Source organism: Pseudogymnoascus destructans (assembly GCF_001641265.1).
Source record: "Pseudogymnoascus destructans isolate 20631-21 unplaced genomic scaffold scaffold_8, whole genome shotgun sequence".
Classification (NCBI taxonomy): Eukaryota; Fungi; Ascomycota; class Leotiomycetes; order Thelebolales; family Thelebolaceae; genus Pseudogymnoascus; species Pseudogymnoascus destructans.
The window spans coordinates 60,035-75,990 of record NW_020167527.1 but is presented as its reverse complement, the minus strand read 5'-3'; the positions used below and the strand labels follow the sequence as shown (position 1 = coordinate 75,990).

The following is a 15,956-nucleotide window of genomic DNA, read 5'->3' as shown; positions in this document are numbered from 1 at the left end:
CTCACCCTCGACTCGCCCTCGCCCACTCCCCACACACACACGTCGCTATCGCCCGCAATCACGCGCCCGTATCGCCTTATCCCCGCGTCTGCCTCGGCCTGGGTGTTGCACACAGACGGCGCACAGGGGGGGAGTAGACGCATGGTAGCGCAGGCGGTATGGTGGTGATGGTGGTGGTTCGGTCTGTGACCAGCACGGAGACAGGCAGAGATGCGCTTGTTGCTGCTGTGCTGGTGGTGGTGGTGTTGTTACCACTCACTCGCTCACTGTACTCGCACTGCATAACGGTACCAGCACAGCACACACAGCACTGAAGAATGCCGTCCCCCCATGCCGTCTCCCCCCATCCCCCTATCCCTCCTATCCATCCCTCCCATCTGCCTCTACCTCTCCTCCCCTTTCCCAACCATGTACAGTACGTACCCAGGTATTCCATTCCACAAGCACCAGGCCAGGAAGCGAAACAGGATTGTACGTACCCTCGCCTGCGGCGGATACGGCAGCTCCACATACCCTGCCGCGGGCTGGGCGTGCGCGCAGTGGCGCCGGCGTTGGGCAGGGAGGGTGTTGCGGATTGGTGAGGCGGGAGTGGGAGTGTGTGATTGGTTGGAGGGGATGGGTTGGAGGGGATGGGTTGGAGGGGATGGGTTGGAGGGGGAGGTCATGCGGCGCGGCGGTTACTACGGGATTGGGGATGGTGGGGGGGTTGTGTGGAGGGAGGGAGGGGTTTTGGGAGGGAGGGAGGGGTTTTGGGAGGCCTTCCCTCTTGCACTGATACTGTCTGCTCACTCAGCTGTTTCCCGTGCTGTGCTGTGCTGTGCTGTGCTGTGCTGTGCTGTGCTGTGCTGTGCTGTGCTGTGCTGTGCTGTGCTGTGCTGTGCTGTGCTGTGCTGTGCTGTGCTGTGCTGTGCTGTGCTGTACCATACTACGCGTAGCGTAGTATGGTAACCGTGAGAGGTGAGCGGGGAAGGGGGCTGTGTTTGGCCTTCCCTTCTGGCTCGCTGGTGGATGGGAGAGAAGAGGGAGGGGGGGAAAGGGGTTCACCCGCCCGCAGCCGCGATGGGCGGATGCAGCCACGTCTAGAGCAAGGAAGGCAGAAAGAAGCAGGTGAACGAGACGGGATGCATCACCGAGCAGACCAGGGCTGAGCCGAGCTAGGCTGGCGCCCTGACTATCTGCAGAGAGAGATGCGAGGGACGTGTCACTTCGTCAGCGGCAGCCAGCGGGGTGGGCTTGGTTGTTGCTTACCCCTATCTGTCATCTCAGTTCTGTCTTTGTAGAGTATGTACAGTTCAGTGCATAAATGACAGGAGGTACACGATCTGCCCCACCCTCGCTCTTGTCCGATCGCCCCCAATGTTGCGCCAAGGTCCAACGTCAGAGGAAGGGGGTTATAAATAGGACGGTGTTGGTTCTATTTCTTCTCTCTGTCGTTTCAAGATCCACGGCTCGGGGTGGGGGGGGAGGAGAGGTTTATTCTCGAAACCCGGTCTACTCTATACCATTAAACGTGATAGGACGCCCTTGCTTCGGGGGTGGAGACGGTGATTGACGCACAGTAGCGCCGCGGGGATGAGAGAGGGCGCTGACGGAGAATCCCACTCACTCCTGCGCTTAACCCACCCCTCACGTCGAAAGGGGCGGGAGTACCCAGGGAGGCAGAGGCAGCGATGCGGTGGGAGGCAGTGGTGTTGGTTGTGAGCAGGGAGGGGCAGGGTTGCACTCCTCCCTTCTCCGCCCCATCCCATCCCATCACAGCCCTCCTGCATCTCACCTCACCTCACCTCACCGCCCCCCACCCACCCACTACAGACCTCGGCACAACCCCCAGCCACCCACCCCCTGCCCCATCCCCCTCCTCCCTCCACTTAATCCCCCCCCCCCGGGCCACAACACCAGATTGCTCTCCCCTTCGCCATCGCCATCCCTGCACTGCCCGCTGGCCGGCTGCCCTTGCCTTGTCTCGCGCCCACTGATAGTGATAGAGTACCAGGGATAGAGTTCCTAAGCACCAAACCACCCAACGCTGAATGGGATGGGAGAACAGCCTAAACGCTGGCCCGTTCGCCAAGGCGGTGCGGATGCGAGTGGGAATGGGATGGCAGGGGGGCCGCGAGAATTCCGCGCTTGGTGCGTGCTGAGGCGAGCGAGGCGACGCGAGGCGACGCGAGGGTGGGTAAGCGATGGTGGGTAAGCGATGGTGGGTAAGCGATGGTGGGTAAGCGATGGTGTTTGTGGTGGGGATTTGGGTGGTGGGATGGATGATGGATGCGATGGGTGCGATGGTGGGCGGCACGTGATGCGCATCCTGTGAGATTGACTTCCTTCAGTGGTGTCAGCGCTGACGCTCAGGAGATGATGACAACATCAATCCAAGAAGCACCAAGTCGATGCGATCACAAACATCTGCGTTTTCACTGGCCGAGCGACTACAAACACCCTGCCCTAACTCACGATCTCGACGAACATGCGGTCCAGTTAAGTTAAGTGCCACTCAAACATCAACCAGCGTGGGCGCGTAAAAACGGTATCTTGCATATTCTCCCGCTCTCATCAAAATCTAAAATATATTTCCGTCTCTCCCCTCTCCTTCTCCTCACGTCATTTCCTTTTCTATTTTTTACGTCCCTTTCCTCTCCTTCTCACTCTCTAGCCGCCGTGATTTTATCCCGTTGAACCACGTTATGGGTTAGTCGTGGTGGTGGTGGTGGTGGTGGTAATGGTGGTGCTCCTGTTGTCGTGGCACGATAGCCGCCCACCACGCCCCCTAAGCGCCCAGCCCCCAACCAGTCGGTTCCCGCCCCGAAGCGCTGGGGCGGCGCCCCTCTACGCGCCCTCCTCCTCTTCCCCATCATAATCGTCATCAGCATCAGCATCAGCATCAGCATCTCAAAAATGCCATCATGCCATTTCCGTCTCCCACGCGCCCTCCCCCCTCGTCGCCCTCTCACAAGCCGGCCCCTAGCCGCCCGAGACTACCGACCCCGCCACCAACCAACCAACCAACCCTATCCCGAGAACCCGGACTGGCGCCTCGGCCGGACCAGCCAACGGGAGGGCAAGCGTCCCTGCATCGCATCGGCGTAACGCCCAGGTTCATGCACGTCACTCCCCCACCCCGGCGGCGGCTCTGCGTGTCGTCCATGCACACGATCCCGGGGATAGATCCAGGCCAACGGCTTCGCGCCGGTGGCGATCTACTTCTTCTTCCTCTCCTCCACGCATCATCGATACCCAACTCAGCGGCTCCATACACGTCACCCCGATCGACGCAGGCCAACGGCTTCGCGCTCGGTAGAGTGACTACGGCCCACGTCCATGGGCGCTAATCGACAGGACCGTGGGGTCGGGCGTGGGTTATCTTATCTTTGCCGCTGAGGGGGTGGGGAATGAAATGGAAACATGAAATGTTTTCTGGGCGCTTATTTGGAGAGCGAAATATACGGGAAACGAGGGGGTTGAGCCACGTCGGAGCCGAGGGGCTCGTTGGAGGGTGCACGCACAGAGCTCAAAGCTCGTAAAGGGGGAGACCTCATGTGATGTCTCATGACTGATGTGAGTTGTGCTACTGTTTATGGGATGAATTATGGTAAAGCACGTAATAATTGTTCAATGATTTGTTTTATTTTACCCACAACCTATTTTTTCGACCCCTTTTTTACCCCCTATCCATTTACAATTTTTTCACCACCACCCCTTTCTTTTTTACAAACAATAACCAGAGGTGCATTCTGTGTTAGTCCTATTGAGAACGAGGATGCTCATAGCATTGCATGTAACTTGATTTGAAACCTTCGAGAACGGTGGTGGTGTCATTCTTACCATGTTTTTGCTAGACGTGCTGATAGCCCCTATAAATCAAACGGCAAAAATAAAACAAAAGTATTATTATCAATAGATTGATACTACAGTCTGCCCATCGAATCAGAACCGTGTCCAAACCTTGTCCTACATCAGTGACAACGCATTAAATCGTTCATAATAAGTTTTGCAAATACTATCTGGAAAGAACGATTACCAATCAAAGCCTCCATCGTAGCCCCCTCGGAATTTCCAGGCCTTATATATGGAAAGAATGATTAACAACCAAGGCCTCAATCGTAGCTTCCTCGGATCTTTTAGGTGTTATATATATGGAAAGAACGATTACCAAGCAAATCCTCAATCGTAGCTTCCTCGGAAATTTTAGGTCTTATATACACGGAAAGAACGATTATCAATCAAAGCTTCCATTGTAGCTTCCTCGGAACTTTCTGGCCTTATATGTGGAAGGAACGATTATCAACCAAAGCCTCCATCATAGCTTCCTCTGAGCTTGTTTACAAGACGATATGTTCGAGGCTAATGGTATAATGCGGAGTGAAGCAATAGAAGGTAAAACGAAGGCCAGATAGGATAAGATGTCCCCGATACCTTCACCACAGCAAATCCAGACAGTAGCGGCGATACCATATGCGCAGGTTGTCGAGGGAGATCTTGCGTAATGCTAGAAGTGGGGGTACGTGGTAGCCAAGTTTCCGAATTGAAAAATGGCTTGATTCAAGTTGTAAATACACGATATATGAGAAGTATGCAACCCCTATTTCAACTTGTCTTGTATGGAGGAGCACATACGTACAAGTAGAGAAAATGAGACGGGTACTGTAAACATTAGATCACGTCTCATCAGAACAGCTCGTAAAAGTCAAAATATTCATAATCTGGTATAATATAATATCAATATCTACTTCATCATAGCATGGCTAGCAATTTTTTTCAAATATACAAAAAATACAACATCCCTCGCTCCCTCCCCTATCCCCTGACTTCATCTAAAAGCGGGACAAAACCTTCGCCTCAGCCTCACCAAGCGCCCACGCGCTCTTCTGGTTCTTACTCCTGACCTTCGCCGCCTGCTCAGCAGTGAACCCCTTCGCTACAACAGCCGGGTTGTAACCCAGACCGTTAAGCTTTCCAACCTGCTCATCCGAGACCTTGGTTGCGGTCTGGCCATCGGCACGCTCGTACACGGTGACGACAGCGGCACCACCAAGACCGAGGTTGTGCTGCAGCGCAACCTTGGTTCCGGAGGGAACCAGACGGTTGTTAGCCCATCCACGAAGATGCCACACCAGCTCGGCGCACTGCGCGATACCAGAGGCGCCCAGGGGGTGGCCCTTGGAGATGAGTCCTCCAGAGGGGTTGATGACGTACTTCCCGCCGTAGGTGATATCGCCGTTACGGACGAGCTCGTGGGCCTTCCCCTTCTCAGATAGGCCGAGGGCATCAATAGTAACCATCTCGTTCGCAGAGAAGCAGTCGTGGAGCTCGACGACCTGGACGTCAGCGGTAGTGCGACCAGCCTGGCGCAGCGCGATCTCCGCAGCAACCTTGCTCATATCGTAACCCATGAGGTCGATGGAGCTCCTGCTGAACAGGCTAGGCGCGTCGGTGGTGAGTGCCTGGCCGGCGATGAGGACGGCCTGGGAGCGGAGGTGGGGGCGGGAGTTGAGGAACTCCTCCGAGACGAGGACGGCGGCGGCGCCTCCGTCGGAGGTGGGGCAGCACTGCAGCTTGGTGAGCGGGCCGAAGATGGTGGGCGAGTCGAGGATCTGCTGGCGCGTGTACACCTGCTGGAACTGCGAGTAGGGGTTGCGCTGGCTGTGCTCGTGGTTTACGCGCGCGATCTCGGCGAAGTCGTCGTTCGACGCGCCGTACTTCTCCATGTACTCGATGCCGGCGTTGCCGAACATCTGGGCGGCGCCGGGGGCGTTGGTGACGCCGCGGGTCTCCGCCATCATCATGCCCGAGGTGCCGGTGGGGTTCTCGCGGTCGTTCCAGAAGCTCTGCAGGGAGCCGGGGTTCATCTTCTCGAAGCCGACAACGAGGACGCAGTCGGCGCCACCGTTGGAGATGACGTCACGGCCGATGTGGAGGCCGGTGGAGCCGGTGGAGCAGTTGTTGTTGACGTTGTAGATGGGGATTTGGGTCATGCCGAACTGGTAGAAGACGCGCTGGCCGCAGGTGGAGTCACCGTAGCAGTAGCAGGCGACACCTTGGTCAACATCGTCGTAGCTGATCTGGGCGTCAAGCATGGCCTTGACACCGGCCTCGAAACCGAGCTCGGTGTAGTCAACCTTTCCGCGCGGCTTGATGAACTTGGTCATGCCAACGCCGAGGACGTAGCATCTCTTGCTGGGGGCGGATCGGACCATGATTGCGGTTTAGGGGGTGAGGATGGGAAAGAGGTGTTTGTGGTATTATCTTTTGGTCCGGTTTGATCGAGAAGTAGTTATTTAGGATTGGTATATAATGATATAATGGTATGATCAAAAATGACAAACAGCGCCCCCTTTGCTACATAAATACCATAGGCTTCAGGCAATGTGATATCCGCCACGGCCTTTCGGTAACATGGGGTCTACATATTGCGGGGCAAGTTGGGGAAGTTGCCGAGGCTTGGTTAGACTACAATGTAACCGTGACCGCCCGTCGGGTATACATCAGTAGCCTCGCTTCACATGCTGGCTTCCATTCGCGCTTGGCGGCACAACGTCGTTCGAGTGACAAATTATGCTGGATAAATAAAAATAAATTGTTTAAATCTGCCGGTCCCCATGGTCAGCTATGCCGTAGTCAGTACCCAATCAGTAGTCACGTGATTTGCATTCTTATTCAATCTTCATATAAACACGCTACTTGACATATCCGAGGTATTATTAATCCATTGCCATGCAGTATTAAGTGAATACATCTACCTCTACAAACACAGTATGTACACCCGAAAGATCTATCTTTGGCATCTGACATGCACTCCCGCTCTAACCCTTGGATCTATTACTCAGATTTGCTCTCTCCATCGTCGGTTGCCAACGGCTCACTTGGCACGTTGTGTCTCGAGTACATCTTATACTCATCGGAGTCCTTGAAGGCCAGCTTTCCGCTCTCAACAGCCTTACGCGTAGCCGAAAGCTTCGATTTAGGGAGTCCCATGCTCTCCAGGAATTTCAAGCCTTCATTCACATGTTAGATCACTAATAACTAATCATTAACTGAGGGGGGGGAGCTCACTGTCTGTCCACTCCAGCTCCTGTCTCTTCTTGTCCCAGTTGAGCTCAGAGGCCATAACATCAACGACTTCCGGGAGCGCCTCGAGAGCGGCCTGAGCGTTGAGGAACGCCAGACGAGTGCGGCGAGCGATAACATCGACGGCCGTCTGGGCATACTCGTGCCTGACGGCATAGCGAATCTCACCATCGATGAAGGGGTACAGCGGGGACAGTCTCTTGCCGCGGACAGGGAACCTCTTCTCAGTGGGCTCGGAAAGGCCAGCAACGGTCCAGGCCCTGTCGCCGTATGAACCAGTCAGGTGCTTCGCGACGTCGGTATCAATGCCGTAGTGCTGGATTAGGTTGATAAACAGGGTCTTGGAGAAGCCGTGGGCGCCAATAAGTCTGACTTGGTGAGTCTGGCATGATCCATCTAGCGTTGCGCCGTCGTCGATCTGGGTGCTTCCGCTGACGCATGGGGCGTTGAGGACGCGGGTTGGCTTCAGCTTGTAAGTAGTGATGGCTTCGTCGACGCATTCCTCGGCCATTTGACGGTAAGTTGTCCACTTTCCTCCAGCGCAGGTCAAGAGGCCAGATTGCGAGATATCGATGAGATGGTTACGGACGAGGGATTCGGTGTTCTTGGCCTTGGGGTCCTTGACGAGAGGGCGGATACCGGACCAAGCAGCGAGGACATCACCGCGTCTAACGTTGATGTCTGGGGCGAGGTAGTGACGGATCTCGGACAGAATCCAGTCAATCTCATCCTCGCCAGCAATGGGGTTCTGTTGGATCGTGGTAGGGGCATCGGTGGTTCCGGCAATGGTGTTTCCCTGCCAAGGCAAGAAGAAGATAACTCTGCCATCAGAGGTCTTGGGATCAATCAAGCCCATGTTCGACGGGCTGTAGTATCCGGGGAGCACGATGTGTACTCCAGAGCTGGGGGCGACGATTTCCTTGATGCTGGGCTCGTCCATCTTACGGATGGAGTCGCAGAATGGGCCGGTTGCGTTGACAATACCTCTTGCTCTGATAGTGAACTCCTCCGCCTTCTTGCCATCCTTTTCGCGGACAAGGTCCTTGACGCGTGCGCCGCAAAGCTGGCCATTGGCATCCTTGTTCAGTCCTGTAACTTCGAGATGGTTTACAACGGTCGCGCCGTACAATGCTGCAGTCATAGCCAGTGAGACGTTCATCCTCGAATCGTTATGCGCACCATCGTAGTAGACAAGCGCACCAATGAGATCCGTCCTCTTCAGCATGGGGAAGGCATCAAGAGCCTTACTCCTGGTCAAGAAGTACGAACTCTCAATTCCCTCGGACCCAGCCAAAAGATCGTAGGCCTTGGTTCCAGCCCAGTAGTATGGTGCCTTCCACCACTTGTCCAGCGGCAACATGATTGGGAGCCACGACGACAGATGGGGGGCGGTATCCAAGAAGTATTTGCGCTCGCGCAGAGCCTCCTTCACCAACTTGTACTGGTTGTAATCCATCTCCCAGAACGCCTTCTCCAAGTATCGCACGCCACCGTGCACAAGCTTCGTGCTCTTGCTGCTGGTACCGGAACTGAAATCGTCCCTCTCGACAATTGCGACCTTCAATCCGCGCGTTGCCGCGTCCAACGCAACACCGGCACCGGTCGCACCGCCACCAATGATGAGGAGATCGTAGATATCGTCATCTTGGGGTGTAGTGGTGGCAACCTCATCGCCTTCAGTCGGATTTAACAATACATTCTTGATTGCGGTTGATGTAGGTGTGAATATTCCTCCGCTCCTCTTCAGGTTGGCGATCTGCTCGTCTCTCGACCTGACCTTGGGGAACCTCGGCGGGAGCTCTCCGGGAGGTGGCACCGCCGCCGGTTCGAGACCCGGGATGTTTCGTGGGCGGTAGGTGTAGTATAGGACACCGCCACCGAGGACAGCAGCTCCAGATCCGTAGGCCACAGCCCTCGTGATTCTCGACCTGAAGGCCATAATTATGGCGATATATTAGATGGGATGGAAGTTGAAAGGGTCGTCAATTCCCGTTCAATTATCGGGAGGTTTAGGCCGAGGCAGGTAGAGCCAATTCGAATTCGAAATAGAAACCGGTTCTAGTTTGCGTCTCCACAAACAAACACGTCACTGACTCGCCATGTGCTGGGAATGGCTATCCAATTTTCAACCGACGTCGGTCGAAGTAAGTAGGTCGTTCTCTTGCTAAGAGGGGCCAGGGGAGAGAAAGCCGAATTCAAGCTATATATACATGGTCAGCTCTGGACCCCTTTGTGACAATTCGATAGGGATCGCTCGCGTTGGATGAGAGAACGTGATAGTGGGGGCGACCAGGAGATTGAGTGTACAGTAAGTGATACGTACGTACGGATGGAGCACCACTTTGGTACTCGTAGGATTATCAGCAGCGATAGAAGGAATAGCAGGACCACAAATGCCCCTCTTTTTAAAAAACCTTGATGATCACAGCCTCAGCTCAGAGCTGGTGTCAGTCGGGGACCACGCCATTTGTTATACCATATAGTCTCGGTAGTGTGTGGTAGTGGCCTGGGTGAGTTTCGCTGGTGAGTCGATCGTTTCGGTGAGTCGATCGTTTCGCCCCAAAACAGGCACGGGCACCAACGAGGTGGGAGAGACGGAGTAAGGTGTACTCTGGTACAAAAAATGACTGTTGCAGGTACATCGCGTGAAGGTGGGCGAAGGTGGAAAACTGTGGAAATTCCCGCCGATGCTCAACTACCGGAGGCTGCCCCAAGCTGTACCCTAGTACCTAGTACGAGCATTCCATTATTGCAACCGGCCTCAAATAACCCGCCAATTACTCCACAGACAAAAGACACGAGGGGCCCGCCCCAGTATCCGTACTCGGCGCGCAGGTCATCAGCCGCCCAGATGCTATATAAGCTTTTATATCAAAATTATATCTGATATCTGACTCAGGCTGCGCCTCGATGATCCAAAAACAAAACCCAAGGGAGGATGTAGGGGGAGGAAGTTACGTAGCGTGACGCATGTGAAAATAAATTTACGGAATATAACTATGCGACTCGAATTCGCCCAAACGATGTATCTTGGCAATAATTATGATTCATCCATGCTGTTGAATTCCATTGCTAATGTATTCTAAGGTTTTCAGGATTCGAGATATGATTTTGAGTAAAACATCTTGGTTGTTTAGCAGTTCTATAAACCAAATTGGAACTTTGTCACTTTTATAGCAGTTAGCTGTAATTCGAGTTTTGTTAAGTTTGGTAATTTTTTCTAGTAAAATCCAGTCTCATCCATATTGTAAACATCACAAGGTAGGTATTTCGCTTTTCTTAAACCCTTCAAGCCATCCTTCACTCCATGTAGGGCAATCTTGTCCATGGTATTATGGTAGCTGTATCTAGAATTCTGTTGCTTTTATCCGTAGAAGATCTCCTGTAATAATGCCATGAGTAGCATCAAATCGTAAAGCCCATTCTCTAAGAGCTTTCTCTAACACTTCCCATTTTGGTTTCCTTGTCGTCTTGGTATTATCAAATGCTTTTGTAGAAGTAGTAGTGTCGAGAGAGGCGTATTTTGAGGATAGTATTTCACTTGCAGTCGAAGAGCTCAAAGTATGTCCATATTGATCATTCTACCAAGTTGAAGCATCTAAGTCTTCTTTGTGCTCTGAGTTGTAGGATCATAGTACCAAGCTCGTAAAGCTTGCTTTTGTGCATTCGTAATTGAGATTCGAGGCTTTTTGGGTGGTGGAGGTGCCATTTTCTATACCGGAAGTTAAGGATCTTGGCCGGAATTCTGGTATAAGGAGGTTTGCGGTATTGCTATACAAAATTCGCGTGATTGTAGGAAAGGGTCCGGTATTGGGAGGTTTCCGCTATAGCCGAGTCCGCTATAGGCAGTGATTACTGTATTGTTGATAATATATTCCACTGAGTGAGTAAATATGTCCTAGAGGTCTGGTTTCTGCGGTACGCAATGGTGGTGAATATAAATAAAATATCTCCAATAACGAATCGAGTCATAAAATATTTAAATATATTTAAATAAATATACACGTGAATAAACACTCGCTCCTATATATCCATACTCCACGATATAATATTATACACATATACATACACACACACATCATACTCCAGATGCCTTCTCCAACCCATACAAACGGCCATCGACAAGATTCTCAAGCCTCTTCAACCCGCTCGAAGCCTTTTTAAGACGCAACGACCTCTTACCGGCTAATTCCGGGTTTCCTTTTGCACCCCTTAGAAGGCGTTCAATCCTCGTTACAATCTCGACTCTTTTTAACTCAGCGCCGAGCAAGAAGTCCAGCATTTCACCGGTCTGAAACTCAGCACGGCGAAGGGAGCGTATCCCATCAGGCTTCCAAAACGGAGAATGAGTTTCTGGCTGCTCCTCCGACTCCCCACGGGGCCTCCCAGACTCTGCCGTCCGCGGCATAGTTTCGGACTGCTGATCAAGCATTATCTGGTGCTTGGATAGGCCCAGATGGCCACATATACTCTCATCAATTGTCCAGCCCTCCTCCTTGGCACGATCGTAGGAGTGCATAGCACCAGCCATGTTCTGCATCTGCAAATATCCCGTAATAAGAGTATTCCAGGTGACCTTGTTTGGATCCACGCCACGCCTCTTCATCATAGCCACAAGCTTCTCGGCAGCGCGGGGCTGACCTTGTGTCATGAACGCGTGCACCAGGATAGACCATGTTTGGACGGTTGGGGAGACTATCCTCTTGCGATCATTTGACTCGATATCCGTAGATTGTGCCTTTACTCCAGAAGCTTCGGCGCCAAGCATGTCTCCCAGAATCTGTGTCGTGAACGGCAGCATATCCCGGTCTTTTCCGATGGCCTTGATAAAGGCATTGAACACGTTAGCTTCCGTGGCAACATTAACGAAATCGGGATGTCCAGCATCGACAAGACTCTTGAAACGGTTATAAAACAGAGGTAGCTCAGACTGCTCGATTCTGCAGCGTATCACAGTTGACACCATGAGAGACAACGTTACACAATCAGGGTGCATTCGTCTACCTTCAGCCTCAGGAGATAGTTTTCTGTCGATGGTGAAGTATTCCGGTGCCAAGTCCTCGAGGGGAGCCAATTCGAAGTATGTGCTGTATAACAACACCATCCGCTGAAATAACGATTCAGATGAAGCTCGGGCTTCATCCCCACGGAGATTCCGCGCTTGGTTTTCGTGTATAAGCAGCATAGCATGTAGCAAGTCCGTTGCGACGTACTCGTTCCTAATGCTGTTCGCCTTAACGCCTTTCAGAATATTCTCCAATGCCTCTTGGTCCTTGCGCAATTTCGCATTATGCAGGAATATCGAGTATGTGTGATCCGAAGGTACAATGTCGTTTTCTATGATCATATCATAAATCTTCCAAGCAGTCTCGTGATCCCGGGACTCAAAGGCATTGTGAGCCAGTATAGTGTAGAAGATAATGCTTGGCCGGATGCCCCACTCAAGGAGGAATGAATAGATATGCGATTCGGAATAGACTGCCTCTGGGTTTTGCTGGCTGCACCTCAAAAGTGTTGCGCAGATACTTGCAACTCGGGGCTCTGTGAAGTCTACTACCTTATCGCGATGCATCGACCCTAGCAACGTCACTGCTGAATCCGTTGCTCCTCGTCGTGCTAAGAAATCGACAAAATGTAGCCGCAGATTTGGATTGGCTTCCTGGCCCCGCTGGCTCAATGTTTCAAGCAAAGTCTCTGCCTGAAGACGGTCTGCATGTTTGCAGAGGTGATATATAGCGTAGCTCGATATCCGGATTTTACTTGTTATAAACCTGGTAAGTAGATCGTTGATCGCTTCAAAAAGCACAGCGAAGTTCTTCGATGAGATAGGCGACTGGCTCTGGCGGTATAGGTGATACTCGACGACGTAGTCCAAAGAGTCTTCTATACAAGCCCTATTGGGAAGCGGGTCGGCCAAAGTGGTAGCCACAAGGAATTTCAAGGCATCGTCGGGTCTCTTGCACAAGATGTCCAGCATTAGTCCCGGCCAGTAATTTCGCCGATATTTCCGTGGTATATTCTTCCACTCGAGCTGTAAATCGTAAATATCCACACTTGGATCAAAGTTGGCAATCGATTCCATTTGTCGAGAGCGTTTTGAGCCATGGCCACTATGCTTGCTTTGATTTTCATTCCGCATCCCATCAAAGAAAACCTCCCAATGACGGTCGAGGTATTGTCTGCTATCCTCTATATCTTTGTCCTTCCCATTTGCTTTCAAGAAATCGCTCAACATGTCGAGATGCGTCTCGCTAAAATATGACCCTGTAACATCTTCGCGAGTGAGGTTGGAGGATTCATCTTGTCTTAGCGAGGTTTCGTCGGTGGTCTCTTGATGTAGGTGCGTGAGGGTAAAGCGGTCTTGGTTGCTGCTGGCAATATCGCCTGTATGCTTTTGAGGGTAAAATCTCGTATTATCAACCGGTGATAGAGCTGGAGGCTTTGCTGATGTCCGCGTTATTGTTGGCCCTCGTCGGCCATCAATCCGCTCATAGGAAGGCCCATACTGTGATTGAGGATGGCGAGTTCTGTCTCCCGAAGGGGGGGCTTGTCGGGAAGCAGCACTAACACTCGATGACTGGCCGTGACCGTTCAGAGGCTGTGTAGCAGGTCTCTCTAATCTTACACTGGCAGTGCTTTGGGCCCTCTGTCCTCGACGGCTTCTTGGCCATGCTTGCAGGAGTCGCGGTGCAAGAAACGGCAGGATGTTAAGATCAGCTAGCGACAAGCCTGCCCCCAACGGGCTATGACGGATTATGGCTGGCATAAAATATTGAGCGACAAAGTATCATTCCATTTTTGCAGAGAGTTCGCTGTGAGTTTCCCGGTGTTGATTCGTATTGCCGGTTGGGTTGAAGCCGTCAATAAAACGAGGTTAGAAATTCAAGGGACGTCGGCGGCAGAAATTAAGGTTTTCGCGCCGCGATTGGGGCGGCTCGGGAACCTTGAGGCTCTCGCTCCAAAATAAAATCCACACCACAACCCGCTTAATGCGACACAAAACAAAGGGACAGGATTATTCAATAGTTCATATCATGTCTGCTGCACACAGCTCACTTGGTGCTGCGGCCGACGAGCGCAAATCGCGCCTCGCGAAGCTCAAATCTCTGAAGCGCAAACAACCTAGCGACGAAGACGCAGCCCCAGCATCACCCCGCCGCTCACCCCCAGGCTCACCAGACGTCTCAAAACTTCATCTGTCAGGGCGCAATTATGATCCGGAAACCAGAGGCCCGAAGCTTGGGTTTGAGGCACCGCCTACACTATCTCTTGAGAAGGATACTCTCGAACAACAAGCAGCAGAGGTTGAAGCCGAGATACGCAAGAAAACACAGGAGGAAGAGCAGGATGACAAGGGCGTTGATATCTTCAAATTACAGCCTAAGAAACCTAATTGGGATCTCAAGCGCGATCTAGACAAGAAGTTGGAGATCCTTAATGTACGAACCGACAATGCGATTGCGGCACTGGTCAGAGAAAGGATTGGGCAGGCTCAGAAAAATGCTGGCGATAAGACTGGCGGCGGGCCTATTACAGCTGCAGCTGTAGAGCAAGGCGGGGATGAGATTGGCATGGAAGGCATCGCGCTTGTGGAGGGCGCCAGACTGCGCGAGCAGGAGGAGAAGCTGGAGGAACAGCGAGAAAAGGACGACGAGATGATGGTGTAACTTCATGAGCGATGTATCATAGCATTTTCAGGCGTCACTGGCGGGGAAACATTGCACGGGGGGTCTGGCGTCTAAAGGTATATCATTGCACCATTGTGCTGCAAAGAACGCTGCTGTGGAAGATTTCAATTAATTATTTATCTTCCCAAAGCTCTGGTTAAAGCCACCCGTTGGCTGAATGGACTTAGAGACCGTTCTAGACGCGCATTCCTCGGGCTTCGTGACCTTCTAGGGGGTGCCGTTTCTGCTTGGTTCTCACGATATGCTCTTGTGTCATTGCGGCCATTAAACTCCCTGGCCTGTCCCGCATCTCTTCTGCCTGTAGCGTCGATAGGTCCCGTGCGTTCCATACTCCTCCTCGGGGGCTGGTCTTGCTCACCAACCCGTTTTGGTGAGTGGGCTCTTTTCTGACGAGGCGGCGTCTGACTTCGCGAATACCTTCCGAGCGGCTTCTCCCTCAATCTATCACGTCTTGGTGACCGGGATCTACTCCTTGAATGCGACGAATAGCTGCCACGGGACCAACTCCTACTTGTACGGCGACCTCTGCCGCTCGGGATATCGCCCTCATCCTTCCTTCCGTGGGCCCGAGAAGAGCGAGGTTCGTCGGCTTGAAAACCGGGGGATGAGCGACGCCGTTTCCTCTGATCGCGTTTTCTGTCTTTACTGGGTGGTGGTGACCTTTCCGCATTTGTAGACACCGTTGAAACAGACACAGAAGATCTCGATGAAGTCGACCTTAATCTCTTAGGCTCGCTCTGGTTGTCAAGATCACGGCTGTCACGGTCTCTCTTTCGCCCACGATCTTCTTCTAGCTTCGTCTTTGCTGCTTGTTCGTCCTGCTTGCTTTTGCTCCCGGATAGGTCTTGGGGCGCATCGTTCGTAAGCTTCGGAACTAATTTTGGGTTGAACAGTTGCTGGGTACGCGAAGGTCTTGAGACATATGGGCGTTCTTGCGCAACAGCCTTGCACTCGTAGCTATAATGCCCTCGTTTCAAGCATTTCTGGCAAAGGGTGGATGGTGTAGCTTTGGAGGGCGCGCCAATCGTTGAACCTCTGTAAGAGTTCATTGGGCAGGTTAAATTGGTCAGTGTCGACGTAATTTTGCGAGTTTGCGATAGCTGAAGTGAATACAATTTGTCTTTTTCGTCAGTCGCCCTGAATGTCTCTGAACTGTTTGGCAGGGAAGGCTGGCTGCCTTAAAGCCTCGTGCCGCTGCTGTAC

At 52.5% G+C, this 15,956-nt stretch overlaps 6 protein-coding genes across 6 annotated transcripts; 2 read left to right on the top strand and 4 right to left on the bottom strand.

Moving 5' to 3' along the window:
- Positions 1-2,903: 2,903 nt before the first annotated feature.
- VC83_03691 (uncharacterized protein) lies at positions 2,904-3,787 on the top strand (the record flags this gene model as incomplete). Its single annotated transcript, XM_024467334.1, has 1 exon — positions 2,904-3,787. One exon carries the CDS (start codon positions 2,904-2,906, stop codon positions 3,327-3,329), a length of 426 nt encoding a protein of 141 aa, XP_024325120.1. The 3' UTR covers positions 3,330-3,787.
- Positions 3,788-4,700: 913 nt separating this feature from the next.
- On the bottom strand, positions 4,701-6,394 carry VC83_03690 (uncharacterized protein). The gene has a single exon (XM_024467333.1). It carries the CDS (start codon positions 6,192-6,194, stop codon positions 4,812-4,814), a length of 1,383 nt encoding a protein of 460 aa, XP_024325121.1. The 5' UTR covers positions 6,195-6,394; the 3' UTR covers positions 4,701-4,811.
- A 284-nt stretch (positions 6,395-6,678) lies between these two features.
- Positions 6,679-10,831, bottom strand: GUT2 (mitochondrial glycerol-3-phosphate dehydrogenase). The gene is made up of 2 exons (XM_024467332.1): positions 7,051-10,831; positions 6,679-6,992 (listed from the first exon to the last, which is right to left on the bottom strand). Exons 1-2 carry the CDS (start codon positions 9,002-9,004, stop codon positions 6,817-6,819), a joined length of 2,130 nt encoding a protein of 709 aa, XP_024324896.1. The 5' UTR covers positions 9,005-10,831; the 3' UTR covers positions 6,679-6,816.
- A 184-nt stretch (positions 10,832-11,015) lies between these two features.
- Positions 11,016-13,953, bottom strand: VC83_03688 (uncharacterized protein). Its single transcript, XM_024467331.1, has one exon. It carries the CDS (start codon positions 13,829-13,831, stop codon positions 11,144-11,146), a length of 2,688 nt encoding a protein of 895 aa, XP_024324895.1. The 5' UTR covers positions 13,832-13,953; the 3' UTR covers positions 11,016-11,143.
- A 146-nt stretch (positions 13,954-14,099) lies between these two features.
- VC83_03687 (uncharacterized protein) lies at positions 14,100-14,732 on the top strand (the record flags this gene model as incomplete). The annotated part of the gene is made up of 1 exon (XM_024467330.1): positions 14,100-14,732. One exon carries the CDS (start codon positions 14,100-14,102, stop codon positions 14,730-14,732), a length of 633 nt encoding a protein of 210 aa, XP_024324892.1.
- A 137-nt stretch (positions 14,733-14,869) lies between these two features.
- VC83_03686 (uncharacterized protein) lies at positions 14,870-15,912 on the bottom strand (the record flags this gene model as incomplete). The annotated part of the gene is made up of 1 exon (XM_024467329.1): positions 14,870-15,912. The coding sequence occupies exon 1, from the start codon at positions 15,800-15,802 to the stop codon at positions 14,870-14,872; it is 933 nt and encodes a 310-aa protein (XP_024324891.1). The 5' UTR covers positions 15,803-15,912.
- Positions 15,913-15,956: the final 44 nt, after the last annotated feature.

Coding starts and splice junctions, on each gene's coding strand:
- GUT2 (XM_024467332.1), bottom strand. CDS start 9,004: ATGGCCTTCAGGTCGAGAATCACGAGGGCTGTGGCCTACGGATCTGGA. Junction 6,993..7,050: donor GGAGCTGGAGTGGACAGACA/GTGAGCTCCCCC, acceptor ATGTGAATGAAG/GCTTGAAATTCCTGGAGAGC.
- VC83_03688 (XM_024467331.1), bottom strand. CDS start 13,831: ATGCCAGCCATAATCCGTCATAGCCCGTTGGGGGCAGGCTTGTCGCTA.
- VC83_03690 (XM_024467333.1), bottom strand. CDS start 6,194: ATGGTCCGATCCGCCCCCAGCAAGAGATGCTACGTCCTCGGCGTTGGC.